This window comes from Cotesia glomerata, linkage group LG4 (assembly GCF_020080835.1).
Source record: "Cotesia glomerata isolate CgM1 linkage group LG4, MPM_Cglom_v2.3, whole genome shotgun sequence".
NCBI classification, from domain to species: domain Eukaryota; kingdom Metazoa; phylum Arthropoda; class Insecta; order Hymenoptera; family Braconidae; genus Cotesia; species Cotesia glomerata.
The window spans coordinates 18,468,745-18,488,026 of record NC_058161.1 but is presented as its reverse complement, the minus strand read 5'-3'; the positions used below and the strand labels follow the sequence as shown (position 1 = coordinate 18,488,026).

General features: G+C 26.3%; 1 protein-coding gene across 3 annotated transcripts; it reads right to left on the bottom strand.

Moving 5' to 3' along the window:
* Positions 1–1,780: 1,780 nt before the first annotated feature.
* On the bottom strand, positions 1,781–15,515 carry LOC123262682 (actin-interacting protein 1). Of its 3 annotated transcripts, none has more exons than XM_044725016.1 (13): positions 15,306–15,515; positions 15,116–15,179; positions 12,696–12,817; positions 12,525–12,615; positions 12,296–12,443; positions 9,943–10,110; positions 9,657–9,825; positions 9,344–9,577; positions 7,900–8,220; positions 7,000–7,278; positions 2,258–2,260; positions 1,996–2,146; positions 1,781–1,927 (listed from the first exon to the last, which is right to left on the bottom strand). In XM_044725016.1, exons 2-13 carry the CDS (start codon positions 15,129–15,131, stop codon positions 1,818–1,820), a joined length of 1,812 nt encoding a protein of 603 aa, XP_044580951.1. In that variant the 5' UTR covers positions 15,132–15,179; positions 15,306–15,515; the 3' UTR covers positions 1,781–1,817. The 3 variants fall into 3 exon arrangements, with proteins under 3 accessions (XP_044580951.1, XP_044580952.1, XP_044580953.1); XM_044725017.1 differs by having other exon boundaries at positions 15,116–15,190; positions 15,308–15,515; XM_044725018.1 differs by lacking the exon at positions 2,258–2,260 and having other exon boundaries at positions 15,306–15,514.
* Positions 15,516–19,282: the final 3,767 nt, after the last annotated feature.

The following is a 19,282-nucleotide window of genomic DNA, read 5'->3' as shown; positions in this document are numbered from 1 at the left end:
TTTTTTGCACGCGTCATAAGCGAAGCGTTGAGGTTGTGCTCTACTCTCGACATTTAAAAAAAAGCAGTTTTCTCGAAACTGAAATTGATTTTTTGTTATTTATATTGCACTTACAGGTTAATTTGAGTACACTAATATCAAGTCAAATAATTTGTCAGGCACATAAAATATATTTCAATAACAATTTTTTTATTTAACATAGTAAATAATAACATTAAACATAATCTTTTCTTGACGTCCGTGTATGGATGGGTGTATGTGGCATCAAAATTGGTCGAAAAAATTATCGTACCGGAATAATTTTTTTTTAATTATCTAAAGTAACACGACCTTATGGTTCTAGTAACGCGAATTATTTAATGAGTAAATTTTTCGGAAATTTCTTCAAAAATTTTATTAATTAATTTAAAAATTAATTTTAAGTTGCATAACAAAAGTATGTCTACGTATTATTTTTTTATAGACATTCTTTACACTAGGAGGGTACTTAGATCATCTCTTTAATATATTATATAATCAATTTTGATTTTCAGGTGGACTTTTTTTAGAAATCTAGCTAATGTAGGCGGTCTTATATCGCAATTTTAAGAAAATTTTGTCATAATATATTTTATTTCGTGGAGTTACGCCGAAAAATAGCGTTGGCTCAAATGTTTATGTATATGAGTGTGATATAGCGCGGCATGTAAGCAAGATTGCGTCCACAATTCTTAACCGATCTTTATGAAATTTTGTGGAGTTATTTTATGAATCAATACCAAGATCAAGTTTGAAGACGAGCTAAATCGGCCGGTTGGTTTACGAATTGTGGGTGTTTGAAAATTTTTTTCATTTTCAAAAAATTTTTTATTTTGTCAATTTTATGGAAATTATTTTCTAGGTGTTAAAAAAAGATTAAATCTATTAAATTTATCTTAAAGTTCATATAATTACCTTCAATTTAAGCTATTATTTGTCTTATTTTGATGATTTTTTTAATTAATTCCGTGATTTTGAAAATTTGAAAAAATTTTTTAATTAATCTATTTCGGGCGCTTTTCTTTAAAAAATTTATCAGCCGTAAAAGATAGCTCAATTCTATTAAATTTATGTCAAAGTTCACATAATTATCTTCAATTTAAGCTATTATTCCTCGAATTTTGATATTTTTTTTAATTTATTTCGTATTTCGGAAAATAAAAAATAAATTAATTTTTGGATTTTATCGTCAAATAACTCATATATTTTAAATCCTATTTTTTAGGTAGATTTTTTTAAAAATATTCTTCTCAGAAATCTACCGTGTCTCTTGATTACAATTTATAGATAAAAATAATTAAGAATGATTTTAAAAAAATTTTAATACAAAATTTTTATGAATAAAAAGAATATAAAATTGATAAATTTGATCAATTTTAGCTAAAAGTTTATTAAATTATTTTGATCTTTTAATTTGTTCAGATTATCTTATAATTAGATTTTTTTTTTTAATAAATACGTAATTGCTTTTTTCAATTTTGTATGTTGGTTGCATAAATTTATAAATATATTTTTTTAATTTATGAAGTATTTTTTAATAAAAATAAAACAATAATTAAATTTTACATAAAGTATTGTATTCAAAAATAATATACAATATTATTTGTTGTTATTATTATCATAAATGTTTATATATACTACATATCAATAAAAGTACAATAAATTAAGAAAAAGAAAAGAAATGCATTGACAAAAAAAATTCATTCACTCAAAAGCTTAATTCATATATATATATAGAAATATAATATTATATAATTATACCTATAATATATAAAATTAAAAAAAAATGTATATAATATTTAAATTTTTTCCACGCGCCATATTTTAGTATTGCAGTCTTGACCAACAGAAATAAAATTTTCTTCGTCCAGCCACACGAGCCGCGTGATTTGACTTTGAGGGTGCGCATCTGTAAATAATACAAACAATAATAAAAATAATTTAATTTAATTACTTTAATAAATAGTTAATATTTACTTTTAATAATAGTATGTTTAGCAGGATTTGTCACGCTCCAAATAATAATAGTGGTATCTAAGCTTCCACTTGCAACCAATGTTGAGTCTGTGTTCCAGGCAACTGTGTTTACTCGAGCATTATGGAAGCCCCATTCTCGATTGTGGGCAAGCTAAAAGTCAATGATTTTTTTTTATAGTTATTAAAAGTACAAAAATTTATACAAAAATCATTTGTTCGGATAATTCATTTGTAAATTTATTTATCAAAATTTTATACTTACACCCTAATTATCCATTTGGAAGAATTAAAATTTAAAAATTATTTAAGATTAGACAACCAATTAATTTTAATTTATTAGATAAATAATAATTATAATGATAAATAGCAACCTTGCAGTCACTACGTGACTGCCGTACTTGTGAACTATAAGTAAATAAAATTATGCTTTATTAAATAATGACTTTTGTTAAATTGAACTGTATTTTCTTAACTATTGACAGTTTTAAAGATATAAGCTCATCCCGATGTTACATTCATCAAAACCTTTCATTTGAGTACCCACATGCATTTTTTATATATTTTTCATAAATAAATATATGTAATACTCATAAATATATGAAAAATATGAAAAATTGATATGGGTACTCAAATAAAAGGTCTCGATGAGTGTAATGTCGGGATGAGCTTATATCTCTAAAAATATCAATAGTTCACAAGATAAAAGGTAATTTCTTATATATTGACATTTTTAGAGAGATAAGCTTATCTTGATGCTACACTCATCAAGAGCTTTCGTTTGAGTACCCACATGCATTTTTGATATATTTTTTATATATACATATATGTAATATATAAAATATATGAAAAATTGATGTAGGTACTTAAATGAAAACTCTTGATGAGTGTAATGTCGAGATAAGCTTATATCTTTAAAAATGTCAATAATTAAGAAATAATTTTTTATCTTGGGAACTATAAAAATTTTTAAAGATATAAGCTCATCCCGATATTACACTCATCGAGACCTTTCATTTGAGTACCCACATGCATTTTTTATATATTTTTAATATATACATTTATGTAATACTCATAAATATATGAAATATATGAAAAATTGATATGGGTACTCAAATGAAAGGTCTCGATGAGTGTAATGTCGGGATGAGCTGATATCTCTAAAAATATCAATAGTTCACAAGATAATAGGTAATTTCTTATATATTGAAATTTTTAGAAAGATAAGCTCATCTTGATGTTACACTCATCAAGAGCTTTCATTTGAGTACCCACATGCATTTTTGATATATTTTTTATATATAAATATATGTAATATATAAAATATATGAAAAATTGATGTAGGTACTTAAATGAAAACTCTTGATGAGTGTAATGTTGAGATAAGCTTATATCTTTAAAAATGTCAATAATTAAGAAATAATCTTTCATCTTGGGAACTATAAAAATTTTTAAAGATATAAGCTAATCCCGATATTACACTCATCGAGACCTTTCATTTGAGTACCCACATCATTGTTTCATATATTTATATGTAATATATTTATGTATATATGAAAAATATACCAAATACGTAAGTGGGTACTCAAATGAAAGCTCTTGATGAGTGTAACATCGGGATGAGCTTATATCTTTAAAAATGTCATGAGTTGACAAAATATAATATAATTTCTTAATTATTGACATTTTTAAAGATATAAGCTCACCCCGACATTACACTCATCGAGACCTTTCATTTGAATACCCACATCAATTTTTCATATATTTTATATATTTATGTATATTATATATATATATATATATATATATATATATATATACAGGGTGTCCCAGAAGTAACGGACGCCATTGTAGCATCTGATAAACAAAATAATTCTGAGACGAAAAGTCCTTAGCTATTTTTTAATCAGACGCATAGATAATTAATTATTAATTAAAATAACGTCCTTTTATGTGTTAGAGAGAGAGCACTAGTGTCCAGTCAAGTGCGTTCAAAACGAAGACGCTTGCACGTGTAAATGTGTAAGTAAATGTGTGACTACGTTAGCTATAGAAGCTAGTTAGTCATACAGTTAGTTGTGTCTTTGTTTGGCACGTACTTTACTAGACACTGGCGCTCTTTCTCTAACAAATAAAGATACGTTATTTTTAATTAATAATTAATTATCTATGAGGTTAATTAAAAAATGGCTATGGACTTTTCGTCTCAGAATTATTTTTTTCATCAGATGCTACAATGGCGTCCGTTACTTCTGGGACACCTTGTATATATGTATATATGAAAAATATATCAAAAATGCATGTGGGTACTCAAACGAAAGCTCTTGATAATTGTAACATCAAGATGAGCTTATATCTTTAAAAACGTCAGTATTTAAGAAAGTCAAATGCATTTTAACTAAATTCATTATTTAATAAAGCAAAATTTCATCTATTTATAGTTCACTAGTCACGGCAGTCACATAGTGACTGCAAGGTTGCTAGTAATAATAATAATAATAATATTTAAGGTATTTAATATATCTATATGTACATATATATATATATATATATATATATATATATATATATATATATATATATATATATATATATATATAGCATATATATATATATATATATATATATATATATATATTTGACTCGAAGATCAGTGTTTATTGATAAAGATAGATAGTTATTATTCTAAGCCGAATACTCCCGATCCAAATTCTTGAAGAATGACTAATTTTTTATTATTCCCTGATAGCCACAGTTTCAGACCAACCAAGTTGGTGTCAGATAGTTGCCACCAACTTAGCGACAACTTACGGTCAACTTCCGAATTTGTAACTGTTGGCGTCAAGTTGGCTACAAGTTTCTAAGAAAAACAAGACCAATCTACTGCCGCAATATGTCGCCAAATTTCTTGAGAAACTTGTCGTCAACTTGGTGCGAAAGAGTTTCGAAAGCAATTTTTGCCGACAACTTGGTGAACAACCGAGTTCATTTCCAAGACTTGCCGCCAACTTGGTGACAAGTTGCGGCAGTAAATCGACGGAAAGTTGCGACCGACTTGGCTATCAGGGTTACTTCTTCACCATAATATTTTATCGGTATGAGGTCTTATACCATCAGAGAAAATTTAGGTGAAATTCACAATTAAAATTCGTTTATCGACAATTATTGTTAGAGAAAGATGTAATTTTTTACTCAGTGTAACTTTTTCAATAACTGAAAAAATAATTCAGACAGCCCAGACCAGGATACGAACCTGGATCTTTTGGTTACGCGCCAAATGCTCTACCATTTAAGCTATCCGAGACACTGTCCGTAACTACCTTCCAGTTACGTATTAAGTTCCACTGAGTAAGTCTCTTTTGGCCAAGGCTTTTAATATTTAAGGTATTTAATATATATATATATATATATATTTTTGTGGAGGGGTGTGCTATTTCTTATAGTAGCACTGTAAAATACCTTGGGGTGACTATAGATAGTACTCTCTCATAGGAGAATCAAGTAACAAATTTGTGCAATCGCGCTATGAATATTCTAGCACAACTAAAAATAAACAATGAAATATTTAGTGAAAGTTTACGTATTAAGCTAGTATCTACTTTAATAATTCCTCTCTTTGATTATTGTTGTGCGGCGTATACGAATATGTCAAATAAATTATTATTAAAGATGCAGCGTAAATTGAATTCATGTGTTAGATTTATCTATAAAGTACCAAAATATGAACATGTTACTCCATATTTCAAAAAGTTAGGTTGGCTAAAGCTTGCAGCAAGAAGAGATTATTTCATTGCTTGTCTGTTTTATAAGGAAATTCGACTAAATTATCGGCAGCTATTCGGCTCAAAACTAGACTTTTTGCCTGTAGCACTGCGTAGAGGTGATGTCCGACAAGACTATCTTCGTATACCGCAGGCTAATTGTGTCATGTATGATAATTCATTCTTAATTTATGGCATACGTATCTGGAATGCACTGCCAGCTGAGACTGTGGCTGTAGATAATTTGGTTGAATTTAAAAATGCTTGCTTCAATCACTTTTTTGAACATGACAATTAACAATTGCAATCTTTATTTTGGATCTTATTTAAATATTTTTTTTTGTAGAATTATTATGACTTTAAATTAAGTTATTTGTTTGTATTAAATAATCTATTTGGATTTTATAACATTTGAAATTAAATCTAATTGTAAACCTTTAATTAGTTAAGTAATCTTGTAACCTATGTAAACCAATGTAATTTAAATATTGATGGCTTTGAGGGAGCTTAGGTTCCAGAGCCAAATAAATTTTTTATCTATCTATCTATATATATATATATATATATATATATATATATATATATATACATATACAGGGTGTCCCAAAAGTCACGGACGCCATTGTAGCATCTGGTGAAAAAAATAATTCTGAGACGAAAAGCCATTTTCAATTAACCGCATAGATAATTAATTATTAATTAAAATAACGTCTCTTTATTTGTTAGAGAGAGAGTGCCAGTGTCCAGTAAAGTATGTGCCAAACAAAGACACAACTAACTGTATGACTAACTAGTTTCTATAGCTAACGTGGTCACACATATTTACTTACATTCACGCGTGCAAGCGTCTTCGTTGGAACGCACTTGACTTGACACTAGCGCTCTCTCTCTAACGCATAAAAGGACGTTATTTTAATTAATAATTAATTATCTATGCGTCTGATTAAAAAATGGCTAAAGGACTTTTCGTCTCAGATATATATATATATATATATATATATATATATATATATATATTCATATATATATATATATTTATTTGAACGAATTTTAATTGTGAATTTCACCTAAATTTTCTCTGATGGTATGAGACCTCATACCGATAAAATATTATGGTGAAGAAGTAATAATAAAAAATTAGTCATTCTTCAAGAATTTGGATCGGGAGTATTCGGCTTAAAATAATAACTATCTTTCTTTTAATAATAATAATAATAATAATAATAATAATAATAATAAACTTTACCTTATACTCAGGAACAACGTAGAGGATAACCTTTCGATTAGCATCACAAGCGACAAGATATTTATGATCAGGACTGTAAGCAACATCAGTAACAGGTCCAAGATGCTCTAATTCAGTCTTAAAAGTCAGTGAGGTGCCTGATTGGTTGTAGATGTAAACTTTATTGTCTGATGATGATCCAACAGCTACATCACCATTGCTTGGATTTACACCCACACAAGAAGCTTCATAGTCGATCGGAAGTTTTGAAATTTTCCGTCCGTCTTGGGTTAAGTTGATCTTCAAAAAACAAACATTAAGATTATCAAGAAATTTATTTAGTTATTTAAATACTAGACAATAAAAAATTTTGCGTCAATGCGTCAAAAAATTTTGTGTTAAAAATTTTTATGTTAAGAGGCACACCTAGGGTGAAATTTTTAAAAAATTGATTTTTTTTTCGTTTCATATTTCGATAGGTTATACCTTTAAAAATAACATACTAAAATTTTTAATCGAGATTTTTGTCAATTTTTTACTTTTCTTTTTGGCCGTCGGTCATTGTACGGACAATATCTTCTAGTTCAACGAGAATTTTTTTTTTTTTATGTTTTATCCACGGAGAATGCCGGAATCACTGCAGCAGTGAAAGACCGTTTTTTTTCTTAGCGCCGTCGGAGATCGCGTGTAACTCGAAAAATATTAAATTTTTTTTTTCAAAAATTTTATTGTGTATTCTTAAAATATGTATAAATATACCCTTAAAATTTTAAAACAATTGATACAGTAGTTTTTTTTTTAATTTCCAAAATTCGCTTTTTTTAGGCTATCACACTAGGTGTGCCCCTTAAATATTTAACACAAAAATTTTTTGACGCAATGACGAAAAATTTTTTACTGTGTATTTTGATGAGTACCTACCTGCCTGAGGCATGCGGTTATGACGATGTTATTATAGATATCAAGCCCACGGGGTTGTGAATCAAGTTTGATTGTCAACGATTCTGAGTAGGCGTTTGTCGCAATATCAACAGCGCGGATTGTATCATCAATACCGGCGGTGTAGAGCAAATTTTCGGCGGCTTTCATCCCGTTTATCTGATTGCCATGACCTTGACCTGATACGCGGTCATTTTCACCGGTTTTTGCGTTCCAATTAGTGATGTATCCATCATGTGAGCCGGTGTAAATTGTTTCTCGGTCGGGACTCAATGTTAGAACAGTGATTGGCTTGTTGTGACCCTGCAAGTTATCTATGTTAGATACATACAAGAAATGACCTTGTGTCTTGTGGCCTATTAACATTTTTAAAGATATAAGCTCATTCTGATGTTACACTCATCAAGACCTTTCATTTGAGTACCCACATCAATTTTTCATATATTTTTTATATTCATATATATTATATATATGTATATATGCAAAATATGTTAACAGGCATGTGGGTACTCAAATGAAAGCTCTCGATAAGTGTAACATTAAAATGAGCTTATATCATTAAAAATGTCATCAGTTGACGAAATATAATATAATTTCTTAATTATTGACATTTTTAAAGATATAAGCTCACCCTGACATTACATTCATCAGGACCTTTCATTTGAGTACCCACATGAATTATTCATATATTTTATATATTTATGTATATTATATATATAAATATATGAAAAATATATCAAAATACATGTGGGTACTTAAATAAAAGCTCTTGATGAGTGTAACATCAAAATGAGCTTATATCTTCAGAAATATCATTAATTGACAAAATAAAATATAATTTCTTAATTATTAACATTTTTAAAGATATAAGCTCATTCTGATGTTACACTGATCAAGACCTTTCATTTGAGTACCCACATCAATTTTTCATATATTTTTTATATTCGTATATATTATATATATGTATATATGCAAAATATGTTAACAGGCATGTGGGTGCTCAAATGAAAGGTCTCGATAAGTGTAACATTAAAACGAGCTTATATCATTAAAAATGTCATCAGTTGACAAAATATAATATAATTTCTTAATTATTGACATTTTTAAAGATATAAGCTCACCCCGACACTACATTCATCAAGACCTTTCATTTAAGTACCCACATGAATTATTCATATATTTTATATATTTATGTATATGTTTTATATATTTATGCATTTTTATATATTTTTCATGCATACATATTTATAGTATATATAAATATATAAAATATATGAAAAATGCATGTGGGTACTCAAATAAAAGCTCTCGATGAATGTAACATCATGATGAGCTTATATCTTAGAAAACGTCAATAGTTAAGAAAGTACAGTGCAATTTAACAAAAATCATTATTTAATAAAGCAAAAAGTTATCAACAACTTACCTTAACTATTCTCAGTGGTTTCGACGGATCATTCACGTTGAGATAATTAATAAAACCACTCAACGACACTGATAATAAATGATCGCCTTGCCAAAGACAACTAACTTGTTGATCATCAACCGTAGATCCCATATGAAATTCCGTGATAAGAGTACGGGTTTCAACGTCCCATAATTTACAAGTTTTATCACCTGATGCTGTTAAAATCTGCGTGCCATCCGGTTTCCAGGCAACCTAATTAAAAATATTAATTAATTTTTTTTTCAAGTCCTTATTTATGAATGAAACATTAAAATAATGGAAATAAATTTACCCCGTAAACACCGCCTTGATGCGCTGGTGAACCAACTTCGCCAACAAGATCAGAAGTATTGCCATCGTAAATAAAAACTTTACCGTCGAAGCCAGCTGACGCAAATAAATTACCGGTTGGTGAGTAACGAACTGCTTGAACAAATCTTGAATGTTCTTGTTTTGTCATCCTAAAGAAAAAATTTTTTTTGTTAATTATAATTGTTGCTCAAAAAAAAAAAAAAAACAATAATTTTTATTATTTTAATAATTAAAAAAAAAAAATAATAATAATAAGAATAATTTACTTGAATTTAAATGGAGGTCCTTCGAATATTGCAATTGTATTGTCTTCACTGCCGGTAATTAATCTGAATGGTCTACTGGGCTTGAAGTCACATGAGTTTATTGGTTTACTTTGCCCAGATATTTCTCCCACTGAAGTTCCGGTATCAGCCATAAACACATGACCAAATCTAAAGAGAATGAAAAAAAAAAAAAATAATTTCAATAATTATTTCATTAAAATATATTTATTTTATAGCTCGTTTAAATTTTTCGGCGAATATTGTTTGTTTTTATACAAATTGAACGCCCTCTTTCGTACCAATAAGTGAATGATAAAAAAATAACCAATTGAAGCCTTTTAGCTATCAATAATTTCTGAGGATTAATGGTTATTATTTATTATCTATCTAAAGAAAAAAATCCATCAATCAGAATGAAATTGATTTATTACTGCTTTCATTAGTCAGCGACTCATACTGCCATTATTCATTTAAATTCATATTGAAAAATTTTCTTATATATTTTAGACATTAATCTTATTTTTAGGTAAAAGTTTGGAAAATTCAAAAGTGCACGACTTATAATGCTCATTTAATGATGAAGTAATAAAATAAAATAAAAAAATGGGGGAAAAAAAGTGTAAAACAGCTGTAATAAGACGATAATGCTTAGAGGCGCCTCTAGTGGAATAAAGTATTTTGGTATTTTTATTTTATTAATTGCAACTAGCAACCTGCAGTCACTTCGTGACTGCCGAGAATTGCGAACTATAATAAATAAAATTTTGCTTAATTATATAATGACTTTTGTTAAAGTATACTGTACTTTCTTAACTATTGACATTTATAAAGATATAAGCTCATCCCGATGTTACAATCATCAAGAGCTTTCATTTGAGTACCCACATGCATTTTTTATATATTTTTCATATATACATATATATATAATATATATAAATATATGAAAAATTGATGTGGGTATTCAAATGAAAGGTCTCGATGAGTGTAATGTCGGGGTGAGCTTACATTTTTAAAAATGTCAATAGTTCACAAGACAAAAGGTAATTTCTTAATTATGTATCTAGAGATAGACGACTGCCCAATTTCAAAACACAGTAACTAACATTTAAAAATTTTTTTCAATTTTTCTTCTTAAAAAAAAGTTTGCCCACCAAATTGATGAAAAATTTGATTTGTGAGTAGAAGATACTTGAATATAAATATTTTTAAGAAAAAATACTTGAAATTGAGGTCTAAAAGTTATAAAAAATGCAGCAATACTAGAAAAAAACAGGTATAAAAATTTTGCAGTTAAGGTAAAAGCCCCAATAGATGATCATGTACCAGTATATGATCACTCCATGTATTTGTATACCTATATTTGTGAATATAGATATACAAATACATGGAGTGATCATATACTGGTACGTGATCATCTATTGGGGCTTTTACCTTACTGTGTTTTAAAATTGGGCAGCCGTAGAACATTTTCGAATGCAGCCTAAATAATTATCATAATAAATTAACTATTGATGAGAATAATATAAAATTTTGAAAAGGCGCAAATTCAAGTCAGTACCTTTGCAATGACACTAAATTTCACTAAAAAAACAGATTTTATCATGTGACTATCCTGGAGACAAAATTTTTCTTATTCTCTTAATAATATAGATTAAACGACATTGAGTTACATAGCCATACGCAATAGGGAGCCTACAATTCCTTCAAAGAATTCATTAAAAAAAAATTTGACTCAATTAATTGATTTTTTGGCAAGTTATAGTGTTTACAAGTTTCATACTTGACGGACGGGAAAATTTTTTTAACTATTTTGATGTTTTTTTTCCGTTTCTATTGCACAAAATAAATTTTTTAAAAGTATGGAATTAATCTCCATTAAATAATTTTGACAATAGTATGCAAAATGTCTGGATTTTGTGAACTAACAAGGGTATAATAATAAAAATATTTGCCAAAACGGGGCGAAAAAAATTTTTCGATCATAAAGCACTCTTTGATGCTTCGCATCATAACTCGTGCAATTATAAAAAATTATAGTATACTATCCGATTAGAAAAAAATTTTTTATATCAATTGTAACAAATAAGATAATTTACTAGCGAAATTTTAACTTAATTTTTCACTAGCGCTATATCCCTCACATCATTATTTTAATTTTATTTTTTCTTTTAATTTTAATAACTCTGAAATTTCAATAACTCTTTTTTATAATTTTTTTTATATATTACCAGTACAGCGCATTTAGTCTTAAGATACTATACTATTTGTATAATCTTACTTAGAGACCCTGTTACTGGCCTTTAGGCTGTTGGGTCGTTTATAAGGAAATAAATAAATAAATAAATAAATTTACCGTTCACGACCTTCACCAACGACAACCATCCTCTGACTATCAGGTGACCATGCAATATCTTTAATTGGTCCGCCAATTGGATGGAATTCATTCTTCAAGATATGCTCTTTGTTCACAGTATCCCAAATTCTTACTTTACCAGATTGATCTATTAAATATTTGACATATTAATAAAATAATCTCATTAAATATTTATTAAGCAGTTAAATTATTAATAGAAATAAATTACCTCCAGACGCGATGTAAAATCCGCTGGGCGAGTATTTAGCAACATTTACCGCGCATGAATGCTCTGTATAAATATCAGCTATCGCTGGGTTCTGAAAATAGTTTATAATTAATTAGTAGAAAATTTTAATTAGAACTTTAATTGTACTAGTAGTATTTGTAGTATTCTTACATTGATGTTCCTTATAATAACACTATTTCCGTTGGTATATAAAAAATTATTTCCTTTTGGGTCGCCACCGAGAACTAATGGTGCTCCTCGTTGAGTACGTGGTAATGTGGAAAATATGTACCCTGGGAATAAAAGTACAATTAAAGAGGCATTTTATAAAATTTTTATAATCTATATTATTGAGAGAATAAGAAAAATTATGTTCCAGGATAGTCATATAATAAAATCGGTTTTCTTATTGAAATTTAGTGTCTTTGCAAAGGTCCTGATTTGAATTTATGCCTTTTCATGGTTTGATTTTATTCTCACCGATAATCAATTTATTATGATTATTTAGGCTGCATTCGAAGATGCTCTATCTCTAGATACATAATTAAGAAATGACCTTGTATCTTGTGAAATATTGACATTTTTGAAGATATAAACTCACTCTGATATTACACTCATCGAGACCTTTCATTTGAGTACCTACATCAATTTTTCATATATTTATATATATTATATATATGAAAAATATATCAAAATGCATGTGGGTACTCAAATGAAAGCTCTTGATAAGTGTAACATCGGGATGAGCTTACATCTTTAAAAATATCAATAATTAAGAAATGACCTTGTATCTTGTGAACTATTGATATTTTTAAAGAGATAAGCTCATCCCGATGTTACACTCATCGAGACCTTTCATTTGAGTACCCACATCAATTTTTTATATATTTATATATATCATATATATGTATGTATGAAAAATATATCAAAAATGCATGTGGGTACTCAAATGAAAGCTCTTGATGAGTGTAACATCGGGATGAGCTTACATCTTTAAAAATATCAATAATTAAGAAATGACTTTGTATCTTGTCAACTATTGACGTTTTTAAAGATATAAACTCACTCTGATATTACAATCATCGAGACCTTTCATTTGAGTACCCACATCAATTTTTCATATATTGATATATATTATATATATGAAAAATATATCAAAATGCATGTGGGTACTCAAATGAAAGCTCTTGATGAGTGTAACATCGGGATGAGCTTACATCTTTAAAAATATCAATAATTAAGAAATGACCTTGTATCTTGTGAACTATTGATATTTTTAAAGAGATAAGCTCATCCCGATGTTACACTCATCGAGACCTTTCATTTGAGTACCCACATCAATTTTTTATATATTTATATATATCATATATATGTATGTATGAAAAATATATCAAAAATGCATGTGGGTACTCAAATGAAAGCTCTTGATGAGTGTAACATTGGGATGAGCTTATATCTTCAAAATCGTCCATAGTTAAGAAAGTGCAGTGCAATGTAACAAAAGATTATTACAAATTTTTATTTCAACTATCAATAATAATTATTTTCAGTCAAATAAAAATTAATTAGCTTCATTGTTGTTCGAATTTTATCTTATTTTATGAAAAAGATAAGTTTATAATCATTCATTTAATAGATAATAATAATTTTTTTATGTTTGCACTAAAATGAGACATTTATTTGTTTAATTATGAAAAAATAATTTGTAAATATTGTAAATTTTAACATTGAATAATAATAACAGTAAAATTAGAATTCTACATACTAACAAAATTAAATTTTATTTTAAAAAATTTTTTTCAAATTATCACATTTGCTTAAAGAAGAAAAAAATTTTCTATTAAAGGTTTTTTTATCAGACTAATTTTTACAATTATTCTTTTCTAATCAGTAATCAGAAAGCTTTCTTGCTAACTTGCCGGGTCTATTCTTAGTCATACATTTTTTTTATTTTTTTTTTTTTTGAATACCAAATATTCTAATTTAATTATTTAAAATTGTATTTATTTTTTTATTAAATAACTTAAAAATAAATAAATAAGAATAGTAATAATTAAAATTTACTCACTAATTATTTTAAAATGTAATAATATAAATTTATGACAAATAATTTATAATATAAATTGGCGACAATCCAAAAATATATTTTGAGATTTTACGCATTTTCTTATAAATAAATTTGAGTAATTTTTACATTTTACAATTTTAAATTTACCAAATTAATTATTTAAAAAAATGTATACAAAATTATCAACATTTTAAATAAAATAAATTTCAAATTAAAAATTTCTTAAATCCAAAATTAATAAATTACAATTAAAATTATTCTTAAAAAAAAATTACCTAATAATAGGGAATATAAAAAGAAAGTTTAATTTTGTTGGTATATTTAAGCGTCGAGGGCAATGACACAGGAATGTAGAGTAAAAAAGAGTAAAAAAATTTACTCAGATATTTTAGTAAAAAAAAAAAAACAAAAAAAAATTACTTTTAAAAAAAATTCTAATTAAAAATCCGAAAGATTAAAAATTACTCAGTTTTAATTTTTAAGTAATAAATAAAGTGTAAAAAAAAGTGAAGAGAGTACTTACGCGTTTCGTATGACATTTTTCCCGGCTTTGTTTTAAGGCAAAAAAACAGCTAGTAAAAAAATCCCTGAAAAATTAGTAAATAAAATAAATTTATTGAAAAAAACTTTTTTTAACGAGTAATTTAATTTAATAATTATATTTTTTTTTTTTATAAAGTAAGACACGCAATCGCAATTTGACGATTACTCACTATTCACACTCTTTTGATGTTTGATGGGCTGCTGGTGACTCTGTACTGTGTATATTGGTATGTAAGCATAGAAAGATAAATATAGATATAAAATAAATGTGTATTTTTATTAAGTAATATGTGTATAGTATAGATATAAAAGTGTTGAGTTGAAGACTACAGGCTACAGAAATATAATCCGCCCTTTCACGCTTAATCACAAATTTATATCATAGATTATTTTTATATTAGATGTTCAATTCTTAGTTTTGTAAATATAATAATATTTCAAATTATTATTGTTATTTTAGAATTCAAAATTTATTGACAGCTGGTAAGTTTTTGTTTCTAGGGTTTTTTACAAGATGGCGGTAAGTGGAAGTATAGGCGCGTAATTTAAAATTTAAAATTTTATCATCTTTATTTTATGGGTGATTCTCTGTAAGGACATCTTGAATCTGTATAAAATTGTCCGACCAAATTATTTTTGATTTTACACTGTAAAAAAAAACCGGTGTGAGTCCATGCGGTGTACGGTGTTAAAAATTCCGGTGTTAAATTCAACACCGAAATGGGTGTAGCAGTAACACCGGTCGCGGTGTAAATATTTTTTTTCGGTGTTAAATCGGTGTTATAAATTTTCCGGTGTTGATAATATTTTAAGTAACACAATTTTTATAATTAAACTTTTTATGTTTAATAATTAAAGATAAATAATCAAAAAAAGTTAATATTTAATTTGGAAAGTTTAAAATAATAAAATATAAAGTAGATAAAAGTTTATGATTAAAATAAATACACTGTAAAAAATTTCGATGTAGAAATGGACCTAGAGCACTTTACATGGCCGTGTAGTGTGAAATAATGGTGTGAAATTCTCTCGGTGTAAATTTTCGATCCGTGTTACTTTAACACCATTATTAAAACACAATTTTAGGACATCATATAGATAATCGGAAACTCTAAAATAGTGGATTTTAGTAATTATTTCATAACTTTTAAGTATTTTTTTTAAGATTTTCGGAATACTTCTAAGATAATTTTAGAATCAATGCAATTTATTTGAAGCAATTTAGTTGAAATTTTGTCCTTAAATCTTATGTGGAACCTTTTTTGAATAATCTTAAAACATTTTTTTAACTATTTGAGAACGAATTTTGAATACGATTGAGACATTTTTCGGATATTTTTGAGACAATTTTGGAACATTTTTTGGACTGTTTTAGAGTGTTTTTACAACAAATTTGAAACATTTTTAGAACAATTTTACAACAATTTTGAATGTTTTTTAAATGATTTTCATATAGATAATTTGTTTTTGCACATCCGTAGATTCGTCATGTTTAAAACATCCATTATATTATGAGAAACATCATGGTTACGATAAAAATAATTATTATATTGTTCCTAAACATTTAATATTGTAAATACTATTTAACTTGTTGTATAACATTCATTAAATCGATTTCTGCGTAATTTTATAAGTTGAAAATTCTTAAATAAATGTTACTTGTCTCATTTTGATAAATATTGAATATTAATTGTGTTTTATGGATCATGTAATATTCATATTCCGATACAGTGTAAATTTATTCTACTGTTACACCGGTATTACACCGGTTACACTGATATTACACCGGTCTAACACCGGATTTTTAACACCGCAAAAAAGCACCGCTACACCGGTGTTAATACACAGGTGTTACATAGCGGTGGTAAAATGAGTCCATTTTAACACCGCTTTTTTTAGTGTATTAAAAAAAAAATTAACAAGGGCTACAAACTATCAGCTTAATCATAATAAATAAACAGCCGATTTAGTTTTTGCTTTTTCGATATTTGTGTATCTTTTTCCATATAACATGATAGGGGACTGCTTGCCAGGGGACTGATTTTTTTATCAAATTGAGAAGAATCAAGCAAACTATTTCAATGCATTCAACTTTTCAAGTTCTCAGTGAATGTTTACATTAATTAGAATAATATTAAGACTTATGGATCCAATTTTATAAATAAATTATAAATAAAAATAGTTGCCAGGGGACTGAGTTTTGAAGTGGTCCAGATACATATTTCCAGCACAAACGGTGCTTTGACACTAAATAAAATGCCGATAAAGCGCTAACAGCCCTATGGTTATTAACTTAAGGCTAGTTAGGTCCTTATAAACTTTACAAAAGGTAAAATAACACGCTGGATTTTTTTTTTGGCTTTGAACTTCTGGCAGGGGACTGTTCTTAAAATGCCTGAGACAAACTTTGGTTTAATGAATTTAACGAAACAAATTAATTTTCGGTAATTTTTATTGAAAAAGATTGTTAGTTAACTAATTAAGTTTATAAACATTATGGGCCAAATTATATATTATGGACGAATAACTTAAAATTTAATCTTAAAGTTTTAATTTTGGGAATGGGACAACCCAGGGGACTGTTATTTTGGTGGTTTACGAATTTATAGCAAAAAAACCAAAATTTATTTCATTTCAGTTTTCAATGCTCCAAATAGAAATGTTTTTTTACTTTAGTAATAAATTTTTTTTAGTAACAAAATAACAATTTTTCTAATAAAAAAATGCCTGGAACAGCAAAAAACATCCTTACAGAGAATCACCCTTATAATAATAAAGTTAGTTTAATTTTTATATATTTTGATTTTTTTTTTTATTAAATAAGGACTAAAAAATATTTTAAAAAAATTGCACTTACAGTTTTTAAAGTTTTCTACGAATGACATTTTTAATTTTTGTTTTTTGTAACAATTTTTTCAATAAAAAAAACTCTAAAAGTTTTTCGATGTCGGCTAATTTAATTTTCATCCTCATTTTTTAAGATTTTTAATAAAAATTAACTATAAAAGAAGTCTTAAAAATTTGCATGTATTTTTATTTTTATTTACAGATGGGGAATTTTATTATTTAAACTTTTTGATAACAATTTAATAGCTATAATTTTATTAATTTTTTTTTTTTTAATTGTGAAGTAAATAAGTTTTTTTATGAAATTTCTTTTTTTAATATAATAGAAATTTTATAAGTAAATTTTTTATAAAAAATTTTTTTAACAAATAAATTACAATAAAATTATGCTTCTAAAAATTTTCACTTGTAATTTTTATTAATTTTCACATGTGGAACTTTTTAATTTAATTTTTTTTATAATAATTTAATTACCATAAAATTCTAAAAAAAATTTTAATGTCTGTCAACTTCAGTGTCATAATTAGAGTCTGATAAGAAGAAATCATTAAATAAAATAATAAAAACATATTTTAGTATAAGAAAAAAATTATAATGGTTATAAATTACTTTAAAAATAAAAAAATAAAATTTCTATATTAATTAATTTTGTACGTATAATTTTTCAAATCTTCTATAAGTGAAATTTAATTAAAAAAAATTTTTTTTAAATAAAAAAATTAATTAATTTTATTATTTTTTAATTATTTTTTTTTTTAATTTTTTCAATAAAAATAATTATAAAATTTTTCAGATGTCGCCTAATTTAATTTTCATAATAACAAAATTAGCTGACATTTTAAATTTAGCTTCATTTATTAAATTAAAATTAAAATATATTTTTTAAAAATCGCGCGCAAAATTTTCAAATTTTCTATATGTGAAAATTAAATTTTTAATTTTTTTTGTTATAATTATTTGATAAAAAAAATTATAAAAATTTTCCCAAGTCAGCTAATTTGATTTTAATAAAAAAATGTATCTTATTTTCTTAATTAAGGTAAAAGCCCCAATTATTGGCGCTATAAGAGACAAAGATGATTTCATTTTTTTTAAGCAATCAAATATAAATATCGATGAATTTTGTTTGTGGTAATGTCTTCAGTAATGTTTTAACTAATCAATTTCTTTTTTAAAATGATAATCAGTGATATTTACTAATTAATTTTAAATAATTAAATATATGATCTGGATACACCAATTATTGACGGGTTAAAAAACTGATTGATCTAATTATTGACGTACCGTAACCCCAATTATT

Coding starts and splice junctions, on each gene's coding strand:
- LOC123262682 (XM_044725016.1), bottom strand. Junction 10,111..12,295: donor GTTGGTGAAGGTCGTGAACG/GTAAATTTATTT, acceptor CATTCTCTTTAG/ATTTGGTCATGTGTTTATGG. Junction 9,578..9,656: donor ATCAAGGCGGTGTTTACGGG/GTAAATTTATTT, acceptor ATTTTTAATTAG/GTTGCCTGGAAACCGGATGG.